The sequence below is a fragment of the Sebastes umbrosus genome, chromosome 20 (genome assembly GCF_015220745.1).
Source record: "Sebastes umbrosus isolate fSebUmb1 chromosome 20, fSebUmb1.pri, whole genome shotgun sequence".
NCBI classification, from domain to species: Eukaryota; Metazoa; Chordata; class Actinopteri; order Perciformes; family Sebastidae; genus Sebastes; species Sebastes umbrosus.
In genome coordinates, this window is record NC_051288.1 from 18,242,070 (window position 1) to 18,267,128 (window position 25,059).

Sequence of the window (25,059 nt, forward strand, 5' to 3'; positions counted from 1 at the left end):
TCCACCCTCTTGTGTCACTTCTGGTTGCAAAAAAACAAGATGGCAATGGCCAAAATGCCGAACTCGAGGCTTCAAAACTGCCACAAACTAATGGGTGACATCACGGTGACTACAATCACTTCTCATATACAATCTATGGTTTTCTTATAGGTTGCCCACAAATAACTGCATTTCACAGTTTGTGGGTTGGAAGGCACTCCAGATACCCAAATGTATGTGCACAAGCACTGAAAATGAGTCTGGGAAAGGGGGGAAATAGATTGTTTGTGTAATGAAAAGAGCAGCAAGGCGGCTTGAAGAAAGAACCGGCTCCTTTTGAAATAAGTTTCAAAATATCTGACTACAGATTTTTAGCTCTAGTAAATAGTCGACAAAATAGATTTCATGTCAGCACAATGAGAAATTAAACCACACACGAATGTCATCACTGCAATTTATCCAAACAAGATAAAAGTGAGCAGATATTTTCCATGTCTGGATTTTTGTCTTAGAAAGCAGATAGAAAATGAAAAAAAAAAAAATCACATTCTGTGCGAGCACTGTGAGTGAAGTCATAAGAGAGGTCTGTAACACCAGGCGTGAAGTGAGCTGTATGACTGCGAACGCTCTGCTCCTCTCCACTCCATCCATCCATCCATCCATCCATCCAACCATCCATCCCCGCCTGGCTAATGTATCCCTCTCAATAGCCGGGGACAAGGGGAGAAAAGACTGCCTGCGTGAAGCACAAAAAGCCCCACCACGACCACGTTCGCCACAGTAATTGGCAAGGAAGCTTCATTTCATTCACTCCTGTGTGTCTTTTGTTGTCCTGTAGCTTTTTACAAGTGTGGTGCTTTTTGAGGGGTTGTTTAAAGACTGGCTAATTTCTGCAGCCCCCTGCCTGTTGCTACCCATGTGCCCATTTATTTTTCCTTTTGTCAACACACAATTGAAAGATTCTTTTTTTTTTTTGGGACACTGAAGTGTATTAATAACTCAACATTTAATAGAGTCTTGATGATACTTTTGAGTACCCTTCTTAATTTTGAACATCTGCAAGAGACAAACATTTAATCTCTTGTGAATCATTACTGCTTTCACAGTCTGAAAGCTTTGTTGCCGTTCGGTAAAGTAGCGGTCACAGAATAGAGGCTGGTGGGCATTAGAGGGACAGCCCGTCTCCTTTCATCATCACATTGTAGTAGTTGAATAAAAGCCTGTAGCTGGTAGTTATGTTTTCACCACAATTACACTTTATCCTGTCGTAAAATGCATTAAAAGATTTTTTTTCTCATAAGCACTCTTAACCTTCTGATACATCAGCTTTATATGAATACTGGTTCGTAGAAAGGTCCTGGGGAAATATCTGCTTTCTGCTTTTTCACTTGTATTTTTTCACAGATCCTGTATTTATGTATGTATTTACATGTTCACAGCAGTTTATATAGCTGTAACACACCAATGGTTCCCAACCTATTTTGGTTTTGACCCCTTAATATAAATATATGTCGACCTCTTATCACAGGTTGCATACCTATGTGTTGTGAGCATCAAATGGTTACTTTCCCTTCTCATCTGAAACACTTTTAAAAGCCTGATCTGGTTTAAACTGTAAAGTATTTTGGAAAAAATGGGGAAAAATGGAAAAAGTCTAAAAAATAAATTGACCCCCAGGTTGGTGTATGGTCTAAAGGTTTAGCAGAATGTCAACAGTTCTTATTGGGACTATTTCTTTAGTATAAAGTAGTGAAAACTGTTGACAGCAGGGTCTTTGGATTACCAAGAGTAACCTGTGACATTCATCTGGAGAGGTTGTACAGACATTCATGGTGCACAGATGATGTATCCTAATGCTTCTGGTGACCCCCTAACCTTTCCTTCAGCATCACCATATTTGTGTTTTTTAGTGAGATGTGCTGACAACTATTGGATGGATTACCATTCTACATTCTTAGAGACATTCATGCCTCCTTCAGGATTCAGGATGACTTGTAACATTTTAATTTGTCTGTTTGGTTTATGACCAAATACCTGCAACTGACCTCCTAATGACATTCCCATCAGCCTCAGATGCACTTTGTGGTGGTGCTAATTAGCAAATGTTAGCATACTAATGTACTAAACACACTCCTTTTCTCCTCGCGTCTTTCCCACTTGAGATGCGAGCGGAGGAAGAAAGGAAGAAATGCGACGAGAGAGGAATCGAGGCAACAGGTATTTAAGAAAATGAGACATCCGTGCTTTGGAACCGTCATTTTAAAGCAACGTTAATTAAATTACATGTGTAACGCCTCTTTTATACATTGTCACGGGTGCCGAAAAGACTTCCGCAAAGGATACACCCGTGCATCCTTACGCATAGCTCCTCCAGCAAGCCTCCTCTCTCCTTGAGATGTATTTAAGTGAGACATCCTTCAAGATGACGAGCTGCGATCGATTTCCGGGTCACAGGCAGGAAGACGGATCACAAAATAGAGAAATGAGAAGAGCCTGATGGTGAGATCGGTAGACATTATACCTGCTTAGCATCAGCATGTTAAAATCAAAGCTATCTGCGTGACTAGATACCAGGGTTCAGTGAGAGATTTGCTTTTTTATTTTATTTGGGTGAACTTGACCCTTTAAGCTGCAATAATGGTGTAATGTATGTATGATGTCATACTTCTATTAAGGAGAAATACTTTTGTAAAACTGGAGGATTTGAAGCGGAAATAGCTGCCGTGAAAAACAGGTAGATAAGAGATGCAAAGTGATTGTTAACTGCTGAACATTGATGCATTTTTGCTGTTCACATTGTGTTTATGTATAAGGGGCACAATCAGAGCCGAGAGTCATTCCTATAACTGTTTCCCCCCACTTACAGTAAACACAGCTTTTCCCTTGCCGTGGGGTTAGACTCTCAGTACAACACAATCTCATCTCTAGAGCCCTTTACAGATAAAAAAAAAGGCTTGCTTCTCAGAAAATATTACAGTTAAAAAGAGCGTATTGACCTCCGCCTGATCAGAACCTTTGAGCGAGTCAAGCTGAAACAGCAAAATCGCACAAGATAGGGGTTTTGGTGGGTGAAATTTGGCTGCGTCTGCGTTCAAGCAGGTGAAAGGAAGTGTTTCAAACATTTTGGAGAGGAGAAAACAGTTATGTCCTCCAGTACTGACCCGTATGAATGCAGCACTGTGGTGCAGGATTTCCCAGCTAGATGGCTGCGGCTGAGACAGTGGCTCGATCCTTCGCATGTGTCATTCGAGAGGGATCTGAGGCTGCTCTACAGCTCCATGTCCTGTACAAAGGAAAGGTCAAACCAGTCACCTGACCTGACAACCCTGGGGACCGAGCCCAACGGCCAGAGGTCAAAGTTGGACACCTGGTCTGACTGCAGGGTCACTTCCTGGATGTACCGGCTCAACAAGTCTTAAACATGTAACTTAGTCAGAAGAGCTATCTGTAGGTTACATGACATGTTTACCGCAAAGCAAAACATATTTACAGCTGATTCTATTGTGCTATAGATTCACCTAAACTCGATATCCGGGAGGATTTCCATTTTAAACAGAACCCTCATTGATTCAGTTTCCAGAGGAATTGCAGTCTGGGATCAGTTTACCTTGTTACCTTGTCACACTATGTTCTGGTCTGATCTCCATGTCCATTTCCGCTCAGCTTCCCCTCCCTCTCGCCACCACGATGCCCAACAGAGCTCGCTTTGTGTCCCCGTGGCCAGTCATCCGTCCCTAATATCCAGTCTTTTTACCGCGCCGGAGACGTGCTGCATGCTTTCAAAAGAGCAGAGTGAGCCGTTGATGGACGACCTCCATCTCGCAAATGAAGAAACCCTTGTGGCCCAGAAGTGACTTTGAATAAGAAGCATCAAATCTTTTTTTTTTATTATGACACCAGATAGTACAAATACATGTAAACGTAAAAACACTCGAGGATACCATGACTTGAAAAAACACACACCAATGAATAAAACAACTGTCAACTTAAGAGCTTACAATCAAGTTGGATTGCTACTGAAAGTGCTTGAAGTTTGTTTTTTAAAAAAAAGAGAAAATCATTCATATTAACCTGCATGCACCCACCACTCAGAATTACATGTCTAAATCCTTTGCATCCCATCATCTAATATTGTCCCATCTAATATTGAAGTCCCGCCCCTTCCAGTAGACCCCCATAGGACCTTAATTCGGAAAACACAATATGATGTTTGTCAATTAATTGTTGTAAAACTATTGACGTATAAGACTGTGAAAACACGTAATTAGAAAGACTACACATCCAAAAGTTGCGTAAGTGACGTCTCTCTCGCTGAAGCTACGATTATTATGTGTTTCGTACTGGGTTGTGCTCGGACCAGCAACAGATCTTGCTCGTTCTTTCTCTTTCCGGCTGATAAAAAGACCAGGAGTCGCTGGATGAAACACATCAGGTCAGATAATGTTACATCTGTGCGTGGAACATAGCTAAGTTAGTTAGCCAGCTAGTGTTGGTGACGTATGTTGTGCGTATATTGTGTAATATGTAGTTCATTGAACGGTTTCACACTAAACTAAATTATAATATGATAAAGACTTTCTTGACTTGTAGTGATGTTACGTGTTGGGCCGAGGCTACGGAGCGTATGGCGAGTAATCCAGGAAGTTTTCTGTGAAGCGCATATCAAGGTTTGTATCGTCTAAGAACAATGACGTCATTAAAGACGCCCGAATGTCTCCCATCTATCATTTTCCTATAGTTACACAAGCACATTCACTGCCCTCTGCCTGGTTAAACCACAGCCACATATCTAGAATATATCTGCCTGTTTCACACTCTTTGACCGATAGGTGGTTTCGTATGCACATGAAGCCCAGATGAAGCCTCATGAGATGAAACCCTTTTGCGAACCAATTTGCTGGAGAGCTTCAGTGCTTCATGAAGCTTCATCTCGCCATCACTAGCAATTTTTTTTTTAATTGACAAACATCATATGTGTGAGTCATGGCGCAGGTCAATGGTATAAAAAAAAAGTTCATATTTTTTCCAAAATAAGGCCCCGTGGCGTCCACAGGAAGGGCCGGGACATCGCCTCTCTATATTGTTTGTCAAGTGCTGTGAAGAAAACAGTTCCTGAGGACACTGACTCTGAGTTTAACTATGCAAAGACAATAAATTCATCCGAACACTTATAAATTCATGTTTTCACCAAGATCTGAGTCTAAAAAATGTGCACGTACAAATGCAAACAACACGGCTGCTGTTTGTACAATCTGTCCCTCAGGTAAAACAGTAAAACAGACATTTGTGAGGAGCTTGAGTACAGTGTAATGATGTTTCAGGTAGAGAGATGCCATGCAAAGAGATACCATCGACACACAGAGAGCTCCTTCTATTGCATTAGCTAAAGGCACTGATATCTTGATGGAAATAACTTCATTTCAGCCGCTGCCAGGCACAGTAAATACAATTGCTAGCTGTTAGCGCAGCTGTGCGAGCTCGGTAACTGATGGAAAGTGACTCAGACACAGTTATGAATGGTGCGGGGTGGCTGCGCCTGTGCGCTCTTGAATATGTTATCGTCTCCTTGGTGCGGTGGAGCATATTAATAAAGCACCTTACAGTTACACCGTCTAAACAGACCGTAAATCACTGCTGCCCATTAAACCCCGCAGAGGCAGCAGCATGCTTGGCCCGTCGTCGCGTCTATACTGGAGGCCACCGGCTTTTAACCGCCACAATTAACACATTAAACACTTCAAGCCCTGAACTGATGTGACACAATCAGCTGGTGTAATGATTAATTAATGGCAAGTGTAAAGTGTGGGCCAGCCCTAGAAATTCAAAACAAGAGAAAGTTAATCAGGCTAATTGTCTGAAACCAACTTCATTAACATAATATTGCCACTGAGGTTCGCAGAATCAAGGATATTGGCCTTTTTCTTTTCCTTTTTTTACAATAAATGCAGCCTCTGAACATCCACAGAGGTGTTTTCAGTTAATCTGACTAATTAGACCTCTTCTCAGGACTGTGTGGGCGTGTATAAACTAATGAGTGACATCTTCTCTCTGCCCACCTTCAACCTGAGGTCTAATCAGCCAGAATAACTGGAAACACCTGTGTGGGTGTTCAGAGGCTTTAAAGACATTCAGAACTTGTGTTTTTTAGTACAATATAACAAAGTACAACCACTGCATAGTGAAAGGCACTCAGTAAAAACGGGATTAGGTGAGTTTTTGTTTTGTTTGCATCTGCATACTTGTAGTTAAGAATGCTTCCTCTGCTGTCAGTTGCTGAGCGTGATGCTGTGAATGGTGTTTGCTGGGATTTTGGCGTCCGCTTCCTCCCCGCTGATCCTGAAGATCACACAGGTGTTGGAGGGGATGGTGGCGGTGGCGTTCAGGGATTTACCCAGCCAGCTTTGAGATCCACGCTTGTACATTTTAACTGTTACCTGCAGAGTGGGACAGAGAGAAGGAAACAAGTTATAAAGTGAGAGTTTATACAGAAGTGGCTGCTGTTCTTGGATATTATGGGCTTTTTCTGGGGTTGTGTGACCCTGACTGAAACCTCCTGACCTCTGCTGCCTGGAGCTAAGCAGACGCTCATGACTTTCACATTTGACCTCTACATGTTCAAGCTGGTGCTTATGGGGCCTTCGAATGGGGTCGTGTTTACCGTGTTCACGAGAAGAGTCCATATGAACGCTCCCCTCTTACCCGACCTCGTTAGTGGAAAGTTTCTGAAAGCTCCGAGTTTAAGAGTTGTCAGAAATGGCGGAGGCCATGGAAGTTAATTTTTCGGCGCATAATAAGTTAAGATATCGTTATTTTAGTCGTATATTGTTTTTCTTCATAATTTTATAATAGGTCTGAGGAAAATGTCGATATTCCCAGCCTCATATTTTTCCTCTGTCATTATGCCTTTGCATTTACTGCATTATGTAACCCCCCAACAGTTGCTGATTAATTTTCTGTTGATTGACTAATTTAATCAATTCATCTTTTTCAGATATACCATGCTTATTTGCAGTTCCATTCCAGTTTGAACTGGTAGTTTTGTACTTGGCCAAATGTATTACCTGGTAAAACAAATCACTTCTCCTTTTATTGGAAGATTAAATTAGTCATCTGCTGAACCGGGCTTCAAAAAAATAAAATAAAAAACTAATATTTTCCACAACCCTCGCTAAAACACTGTGCACCTCTTTTGAAGCGTCGTTCCAAACGGCGGTCTGAAACCGAATAAATATTAAATTAACCTCGTTCTCACTGTGAGCTGTTTTAATTCCCCTCCACATCTTGAATGGAGTCATACCTCTCTTGATTTTATGTAGGTTGTAGGGCATAATACGCTTTAACATTACATCAAAACCGCCTGTTATGTTTGAGCCTGACAATGGAGGCCTTAACTAGATTTAGACATGCAGGTAATTGAACCACATCCATTTCAAACAGAATGCCTCGCTGCATCTCTTGTTTGGCTGCATTTACCGGGGATAACAGAATATTACAGTGCCTTTTCACAGCTCCATTTTCTTTCACTTTAGCATTAGGCAATTTTTCAATTATTATTTTTTTTCCCGTGTTCTTTCATCCCCGGCTCTCCATAATGTCTGGGCCTTTTAGTTAATGGTAGCGCCAGTCAGAGCCCAGTATATCGGCCCTTGTCCATTTTGCAGGTCATTGTGGGAGCCCAATAGGCCTTTTATTACGCCGACATCAAAAGGCAGATAAGCATTAGAGGTGGGGAGAATACCCTGCACTAGATATGTTCCCTCTTTCCTTTGTCTGCTATTGAAAGTGATCATTTTAATAGTGAAGAGGTTGGTGAGCTTTGGGGCTGATGGGAAGTGCGACACCCCTGACAGCCTACGAATATGAGCGAGTCGATAACACAACGCGAGCACACAGCACACCCTCAACACCTGCACACTCTTGCCGCTAACCTAATTATCTGCAACAAAGGCCGCCGCGATTTCAGACACACATCTTTCCACCATTTACTTACTTATTACTGTGCATTAAAACAGGGAGAAAAAAACCCCGGAACAATTGTGTCTTATATTGCAGCCTTGGCCGAGCGCCACATGGCTTGTATTAACAATAGCGTCAGACACTTCAGAATGAGTGTCTATTAATTTAGGATGCATGAAAAAATAGCTTCATGACAGCTGGTGGCAGAGAGGCGCACAAACCAACACAAAGACATCAGAGAGGAATTATTCTAACAAATTAGAGCCAAACGTAATAGTTGGTAATCAGCAATTAACTCATTTAAAGTTGAGTACTTCTATCTTTGTGGCACAGACAAAATAGTGTTTCTGCATTATATTCAAACCCGGACACAATTAGAAAAACTACTCACTTCTTCATATAGCAAAAGCAGAATGAGAGGCTCTGAAAAACACATACTGACAAAGAGCATTTACCTCCATTAAGGCTGCACAATCCTCTAAATGTTATTTTAATTAAAGAAATCTGCATCTAGATCGAGATCTGCTTAATCATTGGCTGATGGCAGACTACGGTATCTTTGGAGAATACCTAAATCCTTTCTGAGAAAATTATATTTTTGTACGAGGATGAGTTGTGCAAAATTTAATTTATAGCCATTTAAATGTATCCTTTTTCTGTAGCTTCATCCAAAATGCACAATGAAATCACATTGCAGGTTTACTTCGACATCTAATTTGGTTGCAATTGCATGTTTATGGGTTACAGTTTGCACAAATCAAAACTTCTTGTTAGGGCTGGGCGATATGGCCAAAACCTTCTACCACGATATGGATCATTTCATATCTCAATAACGATAAATATCACGATATAGCATGTTTTATGATAATTCAATAAATAGTCTATGAAATAACCATATGGTAAAGCCTATTTTTATATACTCCTGAGTGATTTAAATACTTGACAAATGAAAAATACTGAGTATTTTATTATTTTAAGAACTTCAGTGCAAAATGAACATAACAGTTTTAAGGGAAATTATGGAGAAAAAATAAATAAATAGAAGTCTAACTTGTATTGCGATAGAAACGATATAGGAAAATATAGACATTTTTATATTGTTTTGACGACAAATTTGAGATTTATTTAGATTTATTTGTTGCAGAAATGGATATATATCCTCATATTGCCCAGTCCTACTTCTTGTCATAACTGCCAACAACAATCTGGAAACCAGTTATGGGTAAATGGTATGGAATGTAAAAGAAAAAAAAGTTTTTGGAGGCTTTACCAAAAAAAATATTATTGGAAATGCACCAATGAAGTTTCAACTAATTTAGTCTAAAATGGACAAATCCTATACCAACAGATTCACCCTAAATCACACAATAAAAACTAAACTTACTTCTATGAAATCAAAGCATGAAATGCGTCATGCTTCACAGACGAAGAGGGTTGAAAACATAACCTTCTTGATGGAGGTAAAAATAAAACGGTCCACATTTAGGGGTGTTGCACGTCTCAGCATTTTAACTTTTAGCTTTTATTTGTCCTAAATGGAGTTCCTTCTTTTGTTTATAGATGCATCCAGCTGTTTTATTGCACTTGTCTTCATTTTAAGTGATCTCGCTTTTGTCCCACTGTTTGTATCTATTGTTGCATTATGTGATTTTATGATGAATGTGTTTATATATCAGGCTGCATCCAAATTTCCCCTGGTGGGATAATAAAGTTTGAATAGATTTACCGAGCAGAAAAGCTACAGAGAAATACAGAATGATTTGAAATCAAACAGGTTTGATTAACTGCTGCATTGACCGCGTTTTGCCGCCACACACACAGGAAGGAAGTCTACAGCCGTCTTTGGCATCGACTCAAAGCGGAGAGCTCTGTGTGGTCTAGACTAGACAACCTGCCTGCCAGGTGTTGTACAGCAGAGATGGTGTGTCAGGTTCAGGAACTGTCACTGCATGTTACCCTCTCAGCCACTTGAGGCAAGTGTCTGAGGGTGAAGACGATACTGTATCTAAACTACTGTGCAAGAACAAAGTGTGAAGGAGCTGCTGACATTAAAAAACTATGTTATTCAAAGTGCAACCTGCACTTCGACCCTTCGACCAGCCAATAGATCAATTAGTTACTCAAATTAATGTCTCCCTTTTGACTGAATTGTCCACAAATGTACGAGAATCAAGCACAGACAGGCCTGAATGTGTGTGTGTAATGGTGAGGACGGGACCCTTGGGGCTAAGGTTGGGTGTCACACAAAGGGCTAAGAGCTCACCTAACGGTGTCTACCCCTGATCCGCCTCTCACTTTCGGTGTTGGGGGGGGGAAGGAGTGGTGTGAATGACATCACTCCTCTCGTTTCAACTAGACAAACTCCCGTCTTCTTATTTACCGTCTGCTAATAAGTCATAAATCCTGCCTCTGGTTCACTGTTCACCTTTTAAACTCAAAATGACAGCTCGGTCTAACATCTCCTCAGCTGATAGCCTATCACTGGTTTCATTATATTCTACCTGTAGGCATGTTCATGGCACAGATTCTCAGCCAAATTACTTCTTTTAATTAGAAAATACAACTAATAAACTTGCATTGTGGGCTTTGTGGTGTGACTGCACACTGTACATCAGCTACTTGTTTAGGCATAAGTGTGATTAACGGTCTGACAGCTCTGACAATAATGTGAGGAGCTGTGTAATTGGGTAGGGACGTGTCACCACCTGCATGTATTGCCATTCGCAAAGTTCAGATTCTCCCTCCTGATAAAGTCAAAGAATCCCAGCGGGGTATCAGTCAGCGGGGGCTGTTACCTGGAGCCATGGGTGCCGTGTTTCAGGTGAACTCTGAGTGAGCGTAACGCCACACCGGCTTCAGACGACGGGCTCTTTGTTCCACGCCGTGTCTCACCAGACACAGATGGGGAGGTAACAACACCTCTGGCGCGGCAAACATCTTTGTCGACGCGCCAATCGCGATGGAGTCGGACCAAAAGAGTGGTTCGCTTGCTGTCACTGCGGGTGGATTTAACAAGGCAATTAGGTAAACACTGTGTGGTTTGGCTCACTGGGTGAATAAATTAACAACCTGCAGAGAGTTGAGAGGGGTGTGAATCGCTGGATTATCAGAAATTCAATGAAGTTAGATGCTTTAAATTGGCAGATTGTTTTTCTTTTTTAATTCAATATGATTTATGACTGATTTATACCTTATAACCGATGCATAAATGCAAAGAATGAATTTTTGCACCCCTTCCTGCTGAAACAAGGAGAGGCTGTTTCTTATCAATTAATCTGTAGATTATTTGTTTAACTAACTGATTAATTGTTTAGTGAATAATAATTGTTTTGACCAAGAGTTCAAAGGCAGCAGCTATTCATTTTACACTCATGTAAGAGAGTAAAAAGCAGGAAATCTTCACATTTGAGAATCTGGAACCAGTGAATGAATAATTTTCTGTTGACCAACTATTTTATTTATCACCAAAGCAGTCCAACGCTAGAGGAGAGTAAATTTATCCCCAGAATGGTATCAGTCTAGGGCTGCAACTAATGATTATTTTCATTGGCGATTAATCTGTTGATTATTTTCTTGATTAATCAATTAGTTGTTTGGTCTATAAAATGTCAGGAAATGTTGATCAATGTTTCTCAAACCCGAAGATGACGTCCTCAAATGTCTTGTTTTGTCCACAACTCAAAGATATTCAGTTTACTGTCATAGAGGAGTAAAGAAACCAGAAAATATTCACATTTAAGAAGCTGAAATCAGAGAATTTTGACTTATTTTCTTCAAAACTTTCTCAAACCGATTATCAAAATAGTTGGCGATTAATTTAATAGTTGACAACTAATCAATTAATCATTTCGGCTCCAGATTAATCGGTAAATCAATATTGTTGTCGAATAATTTTCTGTTTATCGACGAAGCATTTCTTTCAGCGCTAGAGGAGAATAAATGTATCAGTCCGATAGCCGCTTGTTTGAAGAATCGCCGCAGTACTTCCGGCATGAAATACTCAAACATCATAACTGAACTCCAGATGTGAATCGTCCATTAAGATGCCTAAACTTTGGTTTGTTGACATTACCCGTCTACGTCAATAACTACATTTCTCTAAAGTCATGAACGCAAAAAAAAAAAAAGATGTCTGGTTAAGTTCTGAATAGCTTCGTCTCTGCTCTCCAACCAACCTGCCTCGGCTAACAGGAAGCCATTAGACTCTCGGCAATAACCATTTACATCCATTCACCCGGCTCTGACTTTATTTCCATCCGCATAAGTGCATTTTCTGCGAGAGGTTAAAATATGAATCCCCCTCCTTTTTTTCTCCTCAATGGGTCTGGTTGTCTGGCTGACTTGAGAGGGCACAATCTATGACTGATTTAATTTGGTCTTTACGAACATCTCTAACAGCATTACCCCCAGAGCATATACTGACTGCCCCCATCTGACTCCATTAACCCCCAAATCAGGTTTAAAGACCATATTGATGCCGTCCGTTATTAAGGGTGATTATCAAAACAACAGACAATGGGCCAAAGTGTCTGTTAACTAGTTTATCCATAATTTCACATAACTGTAACAGATGGCAGGGCTGTCAATTACATACTGTATCTGCTGCACACACAGCGGCCACACACTGTCTGGATATGCAGCAGCTTCACATTAACAGAACGATGCTCACAGGTGGTCCAGAGGAAACGAAACCGAGCGCACAAAATAAACCGCGATATTAAACGTCCAACATGTAGAAATGCACCAATTTGAGAAAACACTGAGAACTAGCCAGCTGCCTTTTTTTTTTTTTTTTAGCTCTCACTGAGGGTCTTTCTGTATAATGATAATAAAAAAAAAGTCACAGATAAAAAATCCTAACGTTGCCGTTCAGTCCACTTCACCACCTTTATTCTCCTCAATTAACGAGAATGGCTTTTGAAACTGTAATTAAGTGTCTCTGCTCCACTCGGCCTCTTCATTATTCATGAATCCCTATTGATCATATCTTGCAACCTATTCTGTGGAGATCACTGTAATATCCTGAAACCCCACAACAAATAGCTAAGCTTCCCCAGTTCAAATTAACATCTTGGCCAGCGACCAAAGAAAAGTCTCCATTAGATACGAAATCCAGCATTTGATGCTAAATTGGATGATGTCAGAGAATCATTAACAGGAAAAATCTCCTATAAAAAAGCCTATTATGGTGTTATTAAATATACCATTGCAAAGGTCTGGGCATTAATTAAATATTAGGGCTGTCAAAGTTAACGCGATAATATCATATATAACCTTGTAGGATGCTAAATAACGTTCCAAACTCATCACGATATCTTGACATATGATTTAATCACAATACAATTCCATTTAAAGATGATATATTATCATATTGAAGTATCGCCCAGCCCTAGTTACCGGTTAATCTGCATATTATTTTCTAGAAAATAGTGAAAAATGATGATCGTAGTTTCCCAGAACCCACCTGTGATGTCGTCAAATTGTTTGTTTTATCCGACTAATAGTCAAAAACATGAAGATATTCAGTTTATTATCATATATGACAAAGAAAGGCATCTAATCCTCATGTTTGACAAGCTGCTACCACAGAATATTTGGCATTTTTGCATAAAAAAAGGATGAGATATTTAAAAAAAATATGTATATCTTATATATACAGTATATTGATTTAAAAAACATATTCTTTCTTTTGTGATTTTTTTGCATAATAGGGTATAATGCATGCTTTATACAATATAAACATCTATGGGTATCACAGATATATACGACCGTGTGTCTTGCACAACCCACAGCTCATCCCACATTCAAAGAAATTATTTTGTAATGAATATTAATGGCTTGGAGCTTTATTTTAAAACATGTATTCAAATTTACTGAAACTCAATCTCCACCTGTGTTAAGTAGGAATGTGTAAAACATGAACTCCACTGGTTGATGTTTAACTAAATTAACAAAAGAGCTCCTGAAGAGCCCTTAAAAATGACTGGTATTACACGCCGGGTGATGAATTTGGAGGAAACACATCGAGTCATCTTCAAATTGACAGATGCAGAATCTCTCCACGGGACTCTTCACAGCGGCTTAGTGCTCGAGTGAAAAAATAGATTTTTTTTTTTACCAAGTTTAATCACACGCTATTACAAGGCAGCTTTCATCATTGCCTTCCACTGTGTAAGTGCTGGTGTCTTCGCTAGTTCATTACAGACACTTGTGATTCTGCAGCACCCTTCTCATGTGTAATTGCATGGTTAGCTTTCCTCTGTAGCTTCCTACACACACTCCGGTGCAAATTATTTCCAATTCCAGTTTCCTTTCGAGAGCGACGCTGCAATTACAGAAATCTGAACATCCTGGTAATTCACCCACAATTTTCATTTTTGTTGAAAAATGAAAGTAAGAGATCTTTCTTCAGAATTCTTTTCTTTAGTACAGAAATCATCCTTCCACCAAGTTTAGTTTAGATAAACCCGATGAACTCTACGGACCGACAATCTGATAAATTGCACTTTTAAGTACGTTTTTCTTAGTTTCTCTGGTAACTGAAAACACACCTGTGTTGTTTCTGTGGTTACATTTTACACAGCACACATAGGTTTGTGCCATATATGTGAATTAGGGCTGGGGGATATATCGATATCATGATATGAGACTGGATATTGTCTTCGATTTTGGATATCGTAATATGGCATAAGTGTTTTCTTTTCCTGGTTTTACAGTAAAATTATGTAATTTTCTGAACCTACCAGACTGTTCTAGTAATCATTATATCCACATTACTGATGATTATTTATTAGGGCTGTCAATCGATTAAAATATTTAATCGCATGATTGTCCATAGTTAATCACGATTAATCGCAAATATTTGCACATTTTTTTCTGTTCAAAATGTGCCTTAAAGGGAGATTTGTCATGTATTTAATACTCTTATCAACATGGGAGTGGGCAAATAGGTTGCTTTATGCAAACGTATGAATATATTTATAATTTGAAATCAATTAACAACTCAAAACAATGATGAATATTATCCAGAAACCCTCACAGGTACTGCATTTAGCATAAAAAATACCCTCAAATCAGAGACTTGTGGGTACCTATAGAACCCATTTTCATTCACATATCTTGAGGTCAGAGGTCAAGGCACCCCTTTGAAAATGGTCATGCTAGTTTTTCCTCACCAAACTTTAGCTTTAAGTTTTAGTTTTAGCGTTATTTAACCTCCTTTACGACAAGTTAGTATGACATGGTTGGTACCAATGGTTTCATATGATGCCAGTATCTTCACTCTGGCTTTAAAATGAGCCTGCTACAACCTAAAAATTCGCAAGATGCATTAATGCGTTAAAGAAATTAGTGCCGTTATTATCGTTAACTTAAAAAAAAAATCTCATTGTGTAAATATTCTATAAAAGCACCAATAGTCAACCATACAATATCGTCGCAATATCGATATCTAGGTATTTGGTCAAAAATATTGTGGTATTTGATTTTCTCCATATCGCCCAGCCCTCATGTGAATGACTATTACAAATGCTTTAAAATCAGTAGTAATGGGTGCTGCATATATTGTCTTTTAATGGCTACATACTGTGTTTCTCTACATAAAGAGAGACCAAAAAGCTGCCGTGTGGCTGCCAATATCATCTATTTAGACAGCAGAATGTGCGGGCTTTTGTAAATGGCCGGCTCCTGGCCTTTTGTGTGCCTCCATTCATTATCACCACAAAGCAGTTGATGTCTCCCCTCTTGTGCCTTTTTCTGCGCTAAGCACCGGGGCGCACCAGACTGTCCATTACGGGCCGGTGACGCGTGCAGCAGCCTGGGAGATGGCCAAACGGAGAGGAATGTCAGGCGTGGAGTTAAATTAACAAGCTGTGTGGAATCTGTCAGAAAGACGTAGAGATGTATCTACGGTAACCGGAGGTCTGATTATTTTGTTAGCCGAGATGTTGGTGGTGAATTTGCAGCCTTTCGCCTGGTGGCTTTTCTTCTATTAATCAGCTGACGGGGAGGAGTAGTCAAGTTACACTCGTAGGAACTCAATTGTTTCTCAGCTATGCAATTAGTAGACACTCTATATGCTGACCGAGAGTAAGGAGACTTTTCATTTCTACTCCTCTCTGAGTAAACTGGTTATATAAACTAGCACAAAGACCTCATGAAACAGTCAGAATAGGAGACGACATGAAGATGTACAACATAACCTGCACTTTAAATTATGACATTAATAGATCTTTAGCTCTTTTCTCTCTCCCTAACACACACACACACACACACACACACACAATGTAATTACCCCTCAATCCATACAAATTGAATGAAGCCAGAACCGCGGTCTAAGAATATAGACCATAATTAATAAATTACAGCCACTCTACTCAATCATTCTCCACTTTGGGGACATGTAGACGTCCCATTCTCCGCAGAGTAATCGACTTGAGCCCCACAGAAAACACACCTACTGTAGTGCCTCGGCGCACGGTGGCTTTTGTGGATGCATCTGGTGCCACCTCTTACAGCCAAACAGATGCCTGAGTGAAACATATCGCAGATCTTCTATCCTGCGTGTGTTTACAAGTAACAAATCAAAAGCATGCATTATTTCTGGGCTCTGAAAATACGCCTGGGGGAGATATCAAGTTTCTTCGCCACCCCCCGAGCTTCCCCTGGCAGCTGCTGCACACGAGCAAAGATCCTTTTTTTTTTCTTCTTCTAAAGACACAGTGGGTGACACAGTTGCAAATAAGTTTATAGTACAAATCCAACAGCAAAATCTATTTTTCCTTGTGGGTTTTGCAGCTGAATAACCACCCCTGTCTATTGTATTTGACCATGCTAAGTAGGGTAAAGGTAAGGTAACAGACTATTTTACCATGTATTCTCCAAGTCTCATTTCTTTGTGAAATATGGGAGGGGGTTCGCCAAATATTTCTTTGAAAATAATATATTTTGTTGTCACCGTGTGTGTCCCCCCGGGCTAGAAAAGGGCCCGCTGGAGACTGTCTAATGATTGTTGGGTCATGTATCAAATACACAGCAGCTGGAGGCGAGAGAGAGGGGAGAGTACATACAGTCTGGATGTTTGGGGTGGGTGCGGTGGGGTGGGGGGGTGAACGAAAGCCTTAGTGGAGTCGGTAAGGAAAGAGTGTTTGGGTGGGTGTGAAAGCTGTAATGGATGCTGACCAGGGGTCGCACCCACTGGACCCTTAAGAGCTCTGACCTTTGTCTGTCGAACAATTACTTCTTTCAACTAATTTCTCTAACAAACAAGCACAAAAAAATCAATGTTTGTGAATGATTTCAGGTAAAAAAAATACATAATCATGGATTCAACCACTACAACCTCATTGACAGTTAAGATTTCCTTTCATGCCACCTGCAGAGACAACATGTCACTAATTAGCCAAATCATTACCGTGCAATAACATAAACAATAATTATCAACCGACGTGAGAATGATGCTTAATCTGCATTCAATTGCCTCGATTCAATCAAGAGAGCTAATGAGCACCTTGCAGGCAGTCAGAGTGACTTACCTCAATACAAAACTGAAGGCAGTAATTAACACTCGGGAGTGTTAATTGGAAACGATCTGAGAGAGAGCACTAGAGCGAAACAGGTTTTTAAAACTGTTTTTTTTTTTAAAGCCTCATTCAGCTTTTTCTAGATTGTGAAATGAATATTTTTTTTACTTCACTTCTAAATAAATAAAACCTTCAGTTGGTAAGTAGTTAGTTGGCTTGATAATTAGAAATCACCTCTTTGTGGTGCAGTAAATGTATGAATTAGGGGTGTCTCGATATACCGGTATTGACGATAACCATGATATTCTAAAATGTAAAATTGATACCATGTTAATAACACACATATGATAATATTGTGTAAATAATCCAGCGCCTCTTAAATCATTGTATATGTACAGTTATGGTTATAGACTCTCTCTCCACCTCCTTACACTCATATTTTGAGTGTTATTAATTTGCCAAAATGAGACAAAACCCACAATAAACAAAGTTAAGGATGAATTTGACTAATAGCATTATTATTTTTTTTTCAAATTTTCAATAGATAATGCGATAATATAGTTATTATGAATTCTTTTGGCCACAATAATCGTGTAGTGAAAATCTGATATTGTGACAGCTAGTCTGATTGAATGTCTCTTGACCAAAATTTTATTGTAATCACTTAATGTGATGTGTATACAGTAATATTTTGACATTTTTTAATTAAGAATGGCCCTAATAATAATACAAGTAATAATAATTGTTTTCAAATAACTGCAAAATTGCTGTGATGTTCTTTAATCTTCTTAATCAACCCTGTGTTTTTCCAGTTCCCAGAACAAGAGTGGAGTGAGACAGTCATAAAGTACTACTGCCACCTGCTGGTTCTTCTGGTTCATGTGGACTGACCTGAGGAGCGTGTCCCAGCAGGGCCCACAGCGAATCAGCCGACAGGGTCTTGACTCTGGAGAACTCGAGCGTGTCCGTCTCCTGTCGGTTGAGAGCGATGTACTGGCAGCCCTGGAAGTCTCCTTTCAGCTGCTCGCCGCAGTGCAGCCGCACCAGATCCCACGTGCCCACCCGCCTCAGGACCTCCCGCACTGACTCCATCTGTCTGTACGACAGATGACCTGCAGGACAAAAGAACACATAGAAGAAGTTGACCTGGTGGCATTCCTGTTAAGTTTGCTTAATCATATTATGTGTTGGAATTCATTACAATGTAAAAAATATATATCAAACATGTCAAGTTGTTGAGTCCTAAAAGTCTTATCATCTTAAAACAAGTTAAAATGTGTGAAAGGTCAGTAAGATTTTTAATATTATTTGAGTATTTTTGGGGCATATTATGTCTTTTTTAGAGTCAACAGGAGAGAGATGACAGGAAATGAGGTGAGAGAGAGAGATGGGATGACTTATTGGCTGTTTCAAAATTCTTATTATGAAACAAGTAGGGCTGCAATTAACGATTATTTTCAAAAGAACCACTTTAAATCTTGTGTTTACCAGAAATGTGCTCATATGTTTCTTGGAAATAAGTCATTCAGCATGAAAAAACAACTAATCGACAACAGAAATCTTAGTTTACTTAGACCAAAACGACCGACTAGTCGACTAAAAGGGAGCAGCCCTGTTTGAAAACATGTTGAATTAACAAGAATCAAGTGTCACTTTTCTTTGTACTAGTGCAGCAGTCTGTTTCATTCAGTCTATTTTTGCACTAGCAGATTTCTTCAGTATCAGAACATCTATTGAATCCCTCAAACTTATTCATGTTTATCTTTTAAAGGAGCCGCTCACCAGTGAGCCAGGATGGAGTCAGTGCGTCTGACATCCAGGCCACGTAGCCCTCTCTGAAAGACCTGAGGAAGTCGTCTATCTGGCTGTGGGAGACCAGCTCCCTCCTCTTCCTCAGTTCCTCATCCAGCTCGCAGTCTGGAGAGAGGAAGATGACCCTGGGGAAGAAGAGGCTTTGGGGCACAGACACTCCGCTCCTCCTCAAATGGCCACAAAAGTTAGCGGTCTTGGTCTAGAGGAGAAGAGTTTAGGGAATTATCAGAATTGTTGTTCATTAAGTTTCTGCTGATAGACTAATCAATTAATAGACTGATCACCATTGAGAGTTTATTAATCCAGAAAAGAGATATTTGTCAGCATGTTCTAACATTCACACAGGACGCCTCGGTATTAAACTGTTACATAATGACCTTAAAGACACACAAATGCAGATGTCCACTTTTCAAATTCTAAAAAGGACCCACTTTAAGAACTTTAAATTGTCACTGACGGTGGAGCTTTTATCTGCTTTGTGTTGATTAATGAAGTTAATACGTCCAATTCAAGCAGAACTATTGAAATAATGCGGTGTGTGTGTTTGCCATCAGACTCTTCTGTCAAGCTCCAAGTCCACATCGAGCGTCTATAGAGATGGAAATGAGTGACTCCGAACAGACCCAGGCACATAAGGTGACAGCTGTGTTTAGGCACCTGCCTGCTTTCACCACCCACCCCCTTCTCAACATAATTATGGCCTTTCAAATGAAGAGCGACCACTTGGGAAGTTTAGGAAGCCCCGCTGTAGTGTTTGAAATTTCCATATAAATTGTTATGGTGACTCAGAATCTCTTAACCCGGCTGGAGTTCGGATGAAAACAATGTCCCGGACAATTGATTGGACCTTGGACACGAGTGTGCCAGACAGTTTGACATTTAGGTTTTCATGATGGTATTTCAACATTTCAGCTAAATGTGGCCTTTTTTTTTTTTTTTTTTTACCGTGATAGCTTTGAGGGGATCTTCAACCTGCTCTATGCAGGTATTGGTAAAGTTTTGGTCCTCTTCTTTCACTTGCACATGCCAGTTCTGGTTGTGAGCGGACACGGTGCCTCTCCACGGTTTTACGTCTATGCAGAAGATCCCCTGACCTTATAAGACAAAGAGGAAAACATTAGTGGAGATTCACAGACTCAGAACAATAGTGTAATACCACTGATACTGTAGCTAATTCTTTCCTTGAGGCAAAATGGATAAAATCTTTACTTATTTATGTAATTGTTTTGTATACATGTGTATAAAAGACAGTAAGTTTGAACATTGTGCAGAGGTCAGTTGCAAAATTTAGTTCAAGACTGGTCTTGGCCTTAGATTGTCGGGTTAGTTAGACTAAATATTAAGACTGAGGTAGGAAAGTTAGCCACCTTTCCTCCTGGCTGAGCTTGAGGTGAGAGCTTTGTTGTTCTGACTAACTATTTGACCTGTTTTCCATTGCTTTTAGCTCACTATTCCACTGTTTACCCATTGCTTTTAGATATCCTTTAGCTAACTATTCTACTGTTTACCCATTACTTTAGCAAGTCTGACTTAAAGTTATATTTAAGACAAAGGCTGGGGCTATTTATGCAACTGGCCTCTGAAGAGGCTATAAATAAAAAAAAAATGGCTTATGAAGATACTACTACCTCTATTAGATATGAATAGTCCTACTTAAAAAATAAAAAGGTATAAAAGGATAAAATCTTCCATCACAGTAGGCTTTATGTAATTTTATTATGTATTTTGATATACTGTAAAACATTTTCTGTAAATTAATTTGAGAAACTATTTATAGCTATAAAATGGGAATTAGCATTAGAAAGTATTAACTGACTCAAATAGAGTGACATTTTACAACAAATACCTCACTTTTAGTGCTTGTGTATATCTTTCAAACAAATGTGTACTGTGGTTATGAAGACAGTTTTACATGTCATAATAGGCCACTTTAATGCGAGCATGCTGATATTGTGCATGCTGGCTCACTGGGACACCTGAATACAACAGAGCCATCGTTAATGTAATGAGTAACACCTGTGCTTCTCCTACAGTGACGAGACTAAATGCCTGCTGTGAAAAAGGCCTATTGGAACAATTCACTGCTCACTTCAATGTAACTCAGCGTTAAAGACCTGGGAACAAACAAAAATGTAAGATATATCTCAATCTAACGTTCAGATACTGACTCCAGTACCACAAAATCAATATCATATTGATTTATTGCACAGATTTATCATGAAATGCCATTTTATTCTAGATACCAACCTGTGAGGACGACAATGTTGATGTCATCTTTGGCGGTCTGGAACTGGTCGGGGATACGCAGATTGCAGTAAACATCTTCCTTTCTCATCCGGGTGAGTTTCCTACAGCGAAAGTACAAACTATTAGATATTTTGTGCAAAAGAACACTTGTGAAGCTGCATTAATTGATGTTATGTTGGCCACTTCGGGGGCAGTGGAACAAGCTGCAAACACATTGCCATATTATCGTATTATAAAGTTGCAACAGCAAACCAGTTGGCATGTCAAGCAGACACAAAGCAACATTGGCATTCAGTTGGAGTTTCTGTTCATTCCATCAATATAAATCCAGTATTCACTCTCCTTTTTGCTTTGTTTTAGTCTGGCTGTTTAGCTGCTAAATACTCCACTATGTTCTCCAGCTAGTCGCTAACTTTGTCTGTCTGCTGTTTGGTGCTGAGCAGGATACATCAGAGCTTTTTCAGGGAAAACAGCAAGGATAATGAGAGCAAAACAGTAAAGTGATGGCTGTAAAACCAAAACAATGAGCTGAAAGATGCTATAACACTAGCAAAGAGTAAAGGGGAACAAAATAATTATCTGTGGGTTCAAACCTTTCGCATTACACATTGTTGATATAAATATATGTATTAATGTAGCTTTAAAGGGACTGTTTGTAACTTCTTAAATAAATACTATATTTAAATAATAGTATATATTAAAATATATACTTAATAAATCACCCGGGTCGGTGTTCTATGCTCGCTCGCGTGTGGCTACGCTGTTCAGACAAGACTCCAACACAAACTATATGGAAGTACCAAAACCGCAAAGTTCTATCTAGTGCAGCCCGTCTTGCAAAACAGTGTTGGCCGCGGTCGCAGGACGAGGGGGAGACCGTAGCTTTGGTCTCCAGGGCCGGAGTCTCTGCTGTACTCTGCTCCTCTGCCTGCCTGCTTGCCTTCACTCAGCTCGCTCCACCCTGACGTGCATGCGTGCACACTACACACTGCAGAAGACTTCGTAGCTCTGAAAATATCTAGTGAATACAGTGGACGTTTGTGCAGAAATAAATGCTGCAGCTCCTCCAGACTATCAGAGGTTTTCCGTGTCTTGTGAAGTGACGGGGCTCCGCAGCGAGAAACGTTATCGTCTCCGACCAAAACTCTGGTGTCTCCCTCCGACCGCGGTCGGGAGGCTGAAGCAGGAAAAGCCAACACTAGGATCAGCAGTGATTCATGGAGAGACCTTCGTCTGGTCAGCTAACATTACTGCCAAGCAGCTGAAATATAGAGTGATATTGTGGTTTTAGCTGACGTGTGTCGCCTCACTGTGTTGAGCGATGCTCGTTAATGTCTATGTAGAGCGAGCACAAGCGCGAGCCCGACAGGTGTCGCTGTTAACAAGCATTTCTGATTCTTACAAACAGTCCCTTTAAATATACACAATACTCACCTGACATGTTGTGTAAAGTCAGGTAGTGTTGGTGTGTGTTGTGGGCTCTGGCCTGGGGCACTTTCTGTAGCTTTGGAGCTGAGATGAAACTGGGTAAACAGGCTTCCTAGCTGAGGCATCCTATAGTCTTTGTCTGAAAACAAAAAAAATAACAGATTAACCTTTAATTTATGAAGCAGTATTAGAGACAACAATGTTACTGAAGGAAATACATAGATACATACATAGCTTCAGATGTTTGGCTTCCCTCAGTTACATAAATGATGTCAACATGGTGTTTAGACTATAATAAACATGTTGTTCTAGCCACATCCAACATGTTAAACCTAACAAATCCAATGTTAAAAACACCATCTTCATTGCTCTTATGCTTTAAAAGCATCCTGAAAGCATGCTAACTGCTATACAGACTTTACAGCTTTGTTGACAACACTATAAGCTTGAACATGAACTTGATGAGCCTGTAGAGAGAGAACAAAGAGCAAGAGGACAAGACTGCTGGCATGGCAACATAAACAATACATACTGATGAAGAGGCGTTCAAGAGCAAAAAGAAATGAGGGGATTCAGCTCGACATTTTCCTGGTTCTTAATGTCGGTGGTCTATAGTCTCTTTCCAAATGCTGAGCAATGTAACTCTATCCAGGAAAGCTGTTGCACAACCTCCCCTCCTCCTTCTCCTCCTCCTCCTCCTCCTCTCCAATGTTCCTGGAAGACGTAAACAACATACCACGTGCACCACCTGCAGCATCAGGTTTCGCCCACAAGGGACATGACGTCAGAGGACGTCACTCAGTCCTGCAGTGGTGTTTACTGTGTGACGCAGTTAGGGAACGATTCCTGCTATTTCCATGTGATGTTTTGGACTGAGAAGCTGTGCTGGAAGAAATACACAGCACCACTTTAAATACCCACAACATGTGGTGTTTAAATTGTGTAAATGTAAACAAGTGTTTGCAGTAGTATGTACTCAAGTATCAAAAGTACTCACTGTGATGAAGTAGTGTTGCTGTCTGATGAAAACATGTATCTCCAGCTGAGAAAACAATCCCACTACATCTACAAGGTCTAAAAGAGTACATGTTTTTGCAGCTTTTAATCATATCACATCATCAGCAGATGCCCAGTTGGAAAAATGGAAATTTGAACATCTACAATATCTAACCACTTGTGCACTTTAAACTTTAAACTTACTTTACACTACATCCCATATACCGTTTTATAGACTGTACATATTACATCTATTTATTGTACACTACATTTTTTTATTGACGGACGGTAAACGCTATGTCCATTCACTATGTTCATTCACTATGTATATTCTGTATTACTATTTATTGTTTTATAATCTTTTTGTACACCTCTGTATCTGCGCTTGCTGCTTTGACACCTGAATTTCCCCCCGGGGATAAATAAAGGTTCATCTTATCTTATCTTGATTTCTGATGAAGATCATATGATATGAATATATAAAGTACCAAAACAGCTACTGAATGGACTGTGGTGAGATTGTTTCTCAACTGCTGTTTTCATGGTCAAGAATGAACTTTGAACCTCAGTTTGTGTCAATAGTTTTGGTAATTTTCACTGTGAATCATTTACAGATTCAAATAAGTCTCGAAAAGGTTTTTTAAAAACACCTAAAATGTATATTTTTCAGAGTGAATTAAAAGTACACAGTTAGAGAAACAAGTCTTTTTGAAACCAATAACAGAAATAGTAATTTATTAAAGTTACTGGCATGTTACATGTTAAGCCCATGCATAGTCTGCAAAGTAATTTAGTAACCACAGCTGTCAGAGTAATCGAGTAAATCTACATTATGAGGAAAAATCTCTCAAAATGTCAACATATGTTTATACCAGTACCTTAAATTGTACTTATACTGGAGTAGATAGGCTAGTTAATTCCCACCTGTGGTAATAACCAAGTGAAAATGGGATTCACTGTGATCAAAAGCAAATATTATAAAAAATTATAATTCAGAGAGCTACATATTTGTTTCAACATTGAGGTTATATTATATATAATACAATAATCCCATTCATTCTAAAATATAGGATTATTTGTATGTATAGCTGTGCAAGATGAAGGTGAAATTAAGGAATAA

The 25,059-nt window shown here is 39.7% G+C and overlaps 1 protein-coding gene across 5 annotated transcripts; it reads right to left on the reverse strand.

The window, feature by feature from the left end:
• Nucleotides 1-2,255: 2,255 nt before the first annotated feature.
• Nucleotides 2,256-23,822, reverse strand: si:zfos-911d5.4. 5 transcript variants are annotated; one of them, XR_005204724.1, is made up of 9 exons: nt 23,476-23,639; nt 22,950-23,082; nt 21,516-21,616; nt 20,214-20,362; nt 19,239-19,467; nt 18,348-18,568; nt 6,219-6,413; nt 3,141-3,262; nt 2,256-2,409 (listed from the first exon to the last, which is right to left on the reverse strand). XR_005204724.1 is itself a non-coding variant. In XM_037755442.1 (7 exons), exons 2-7 carry the CDS (start codon nt 23,066-23,068, stop codon nt 6,246-6,248), a joined length of 987 nt encoding a protein of 328 aa, XP_037611370.1. In that variant the 5' UTR covers nt 23,069-23,082; nt 23,680-23,822; the 3' UTR covers nt 3,841-6,245. The 5 variants fall into 5 exon arrangements, 4 of the variants coding, with proteins under 4 accessions (XP_037611370.1, XP_037611367.1, XP_037611369.1 ...); XM_037755442.1 differs by lacking the exons at nt 2,256-2,409; nt 3,141-3,262; nt 23,476-23,639 and adding an exon at nt 23,680-23,822 and having other exon boundaries at nt 3,841-6,413; XM_037755439.1 differs by lacking the exons at nt 2,256-2,409; nt 3,141-3,262 and having other exon boundaries at nt 3,841-6,413; nt 23,476-23,638.
• Nucleotides 23,823-25,059: the final 1,237 nt, after the last annotated feature.

What these genes read in the sequence shown, in the direction of transcription:
- si:zfos-911d5.4 (XM_037755442.1), bottom strand. Translation starts at nt 23,068, where the DNA reads ATGCCTCAGCTAGGAAGCCTGTTTACCCAGTTTCATCTCAGCTCCAAA. An exon ending in ATCCCCTCAAAGCTATCACG is followed by an intron (nt 19,468 to 20,213) that starts GTAAAAAAAAAA and finishes CTTCTCCTCTAG; the next exon opens with ACCAAGACCGCTAACTTTTG. An exon ending in TGCTGGGACACGCTCCTCAG is followed by an intron (nt 6,414 to 18,347) that starts GTCAGTCCACAT and finishes CCCACTCTGCAG; the next exon opens with GTAACAGTTAAAATGTACAA.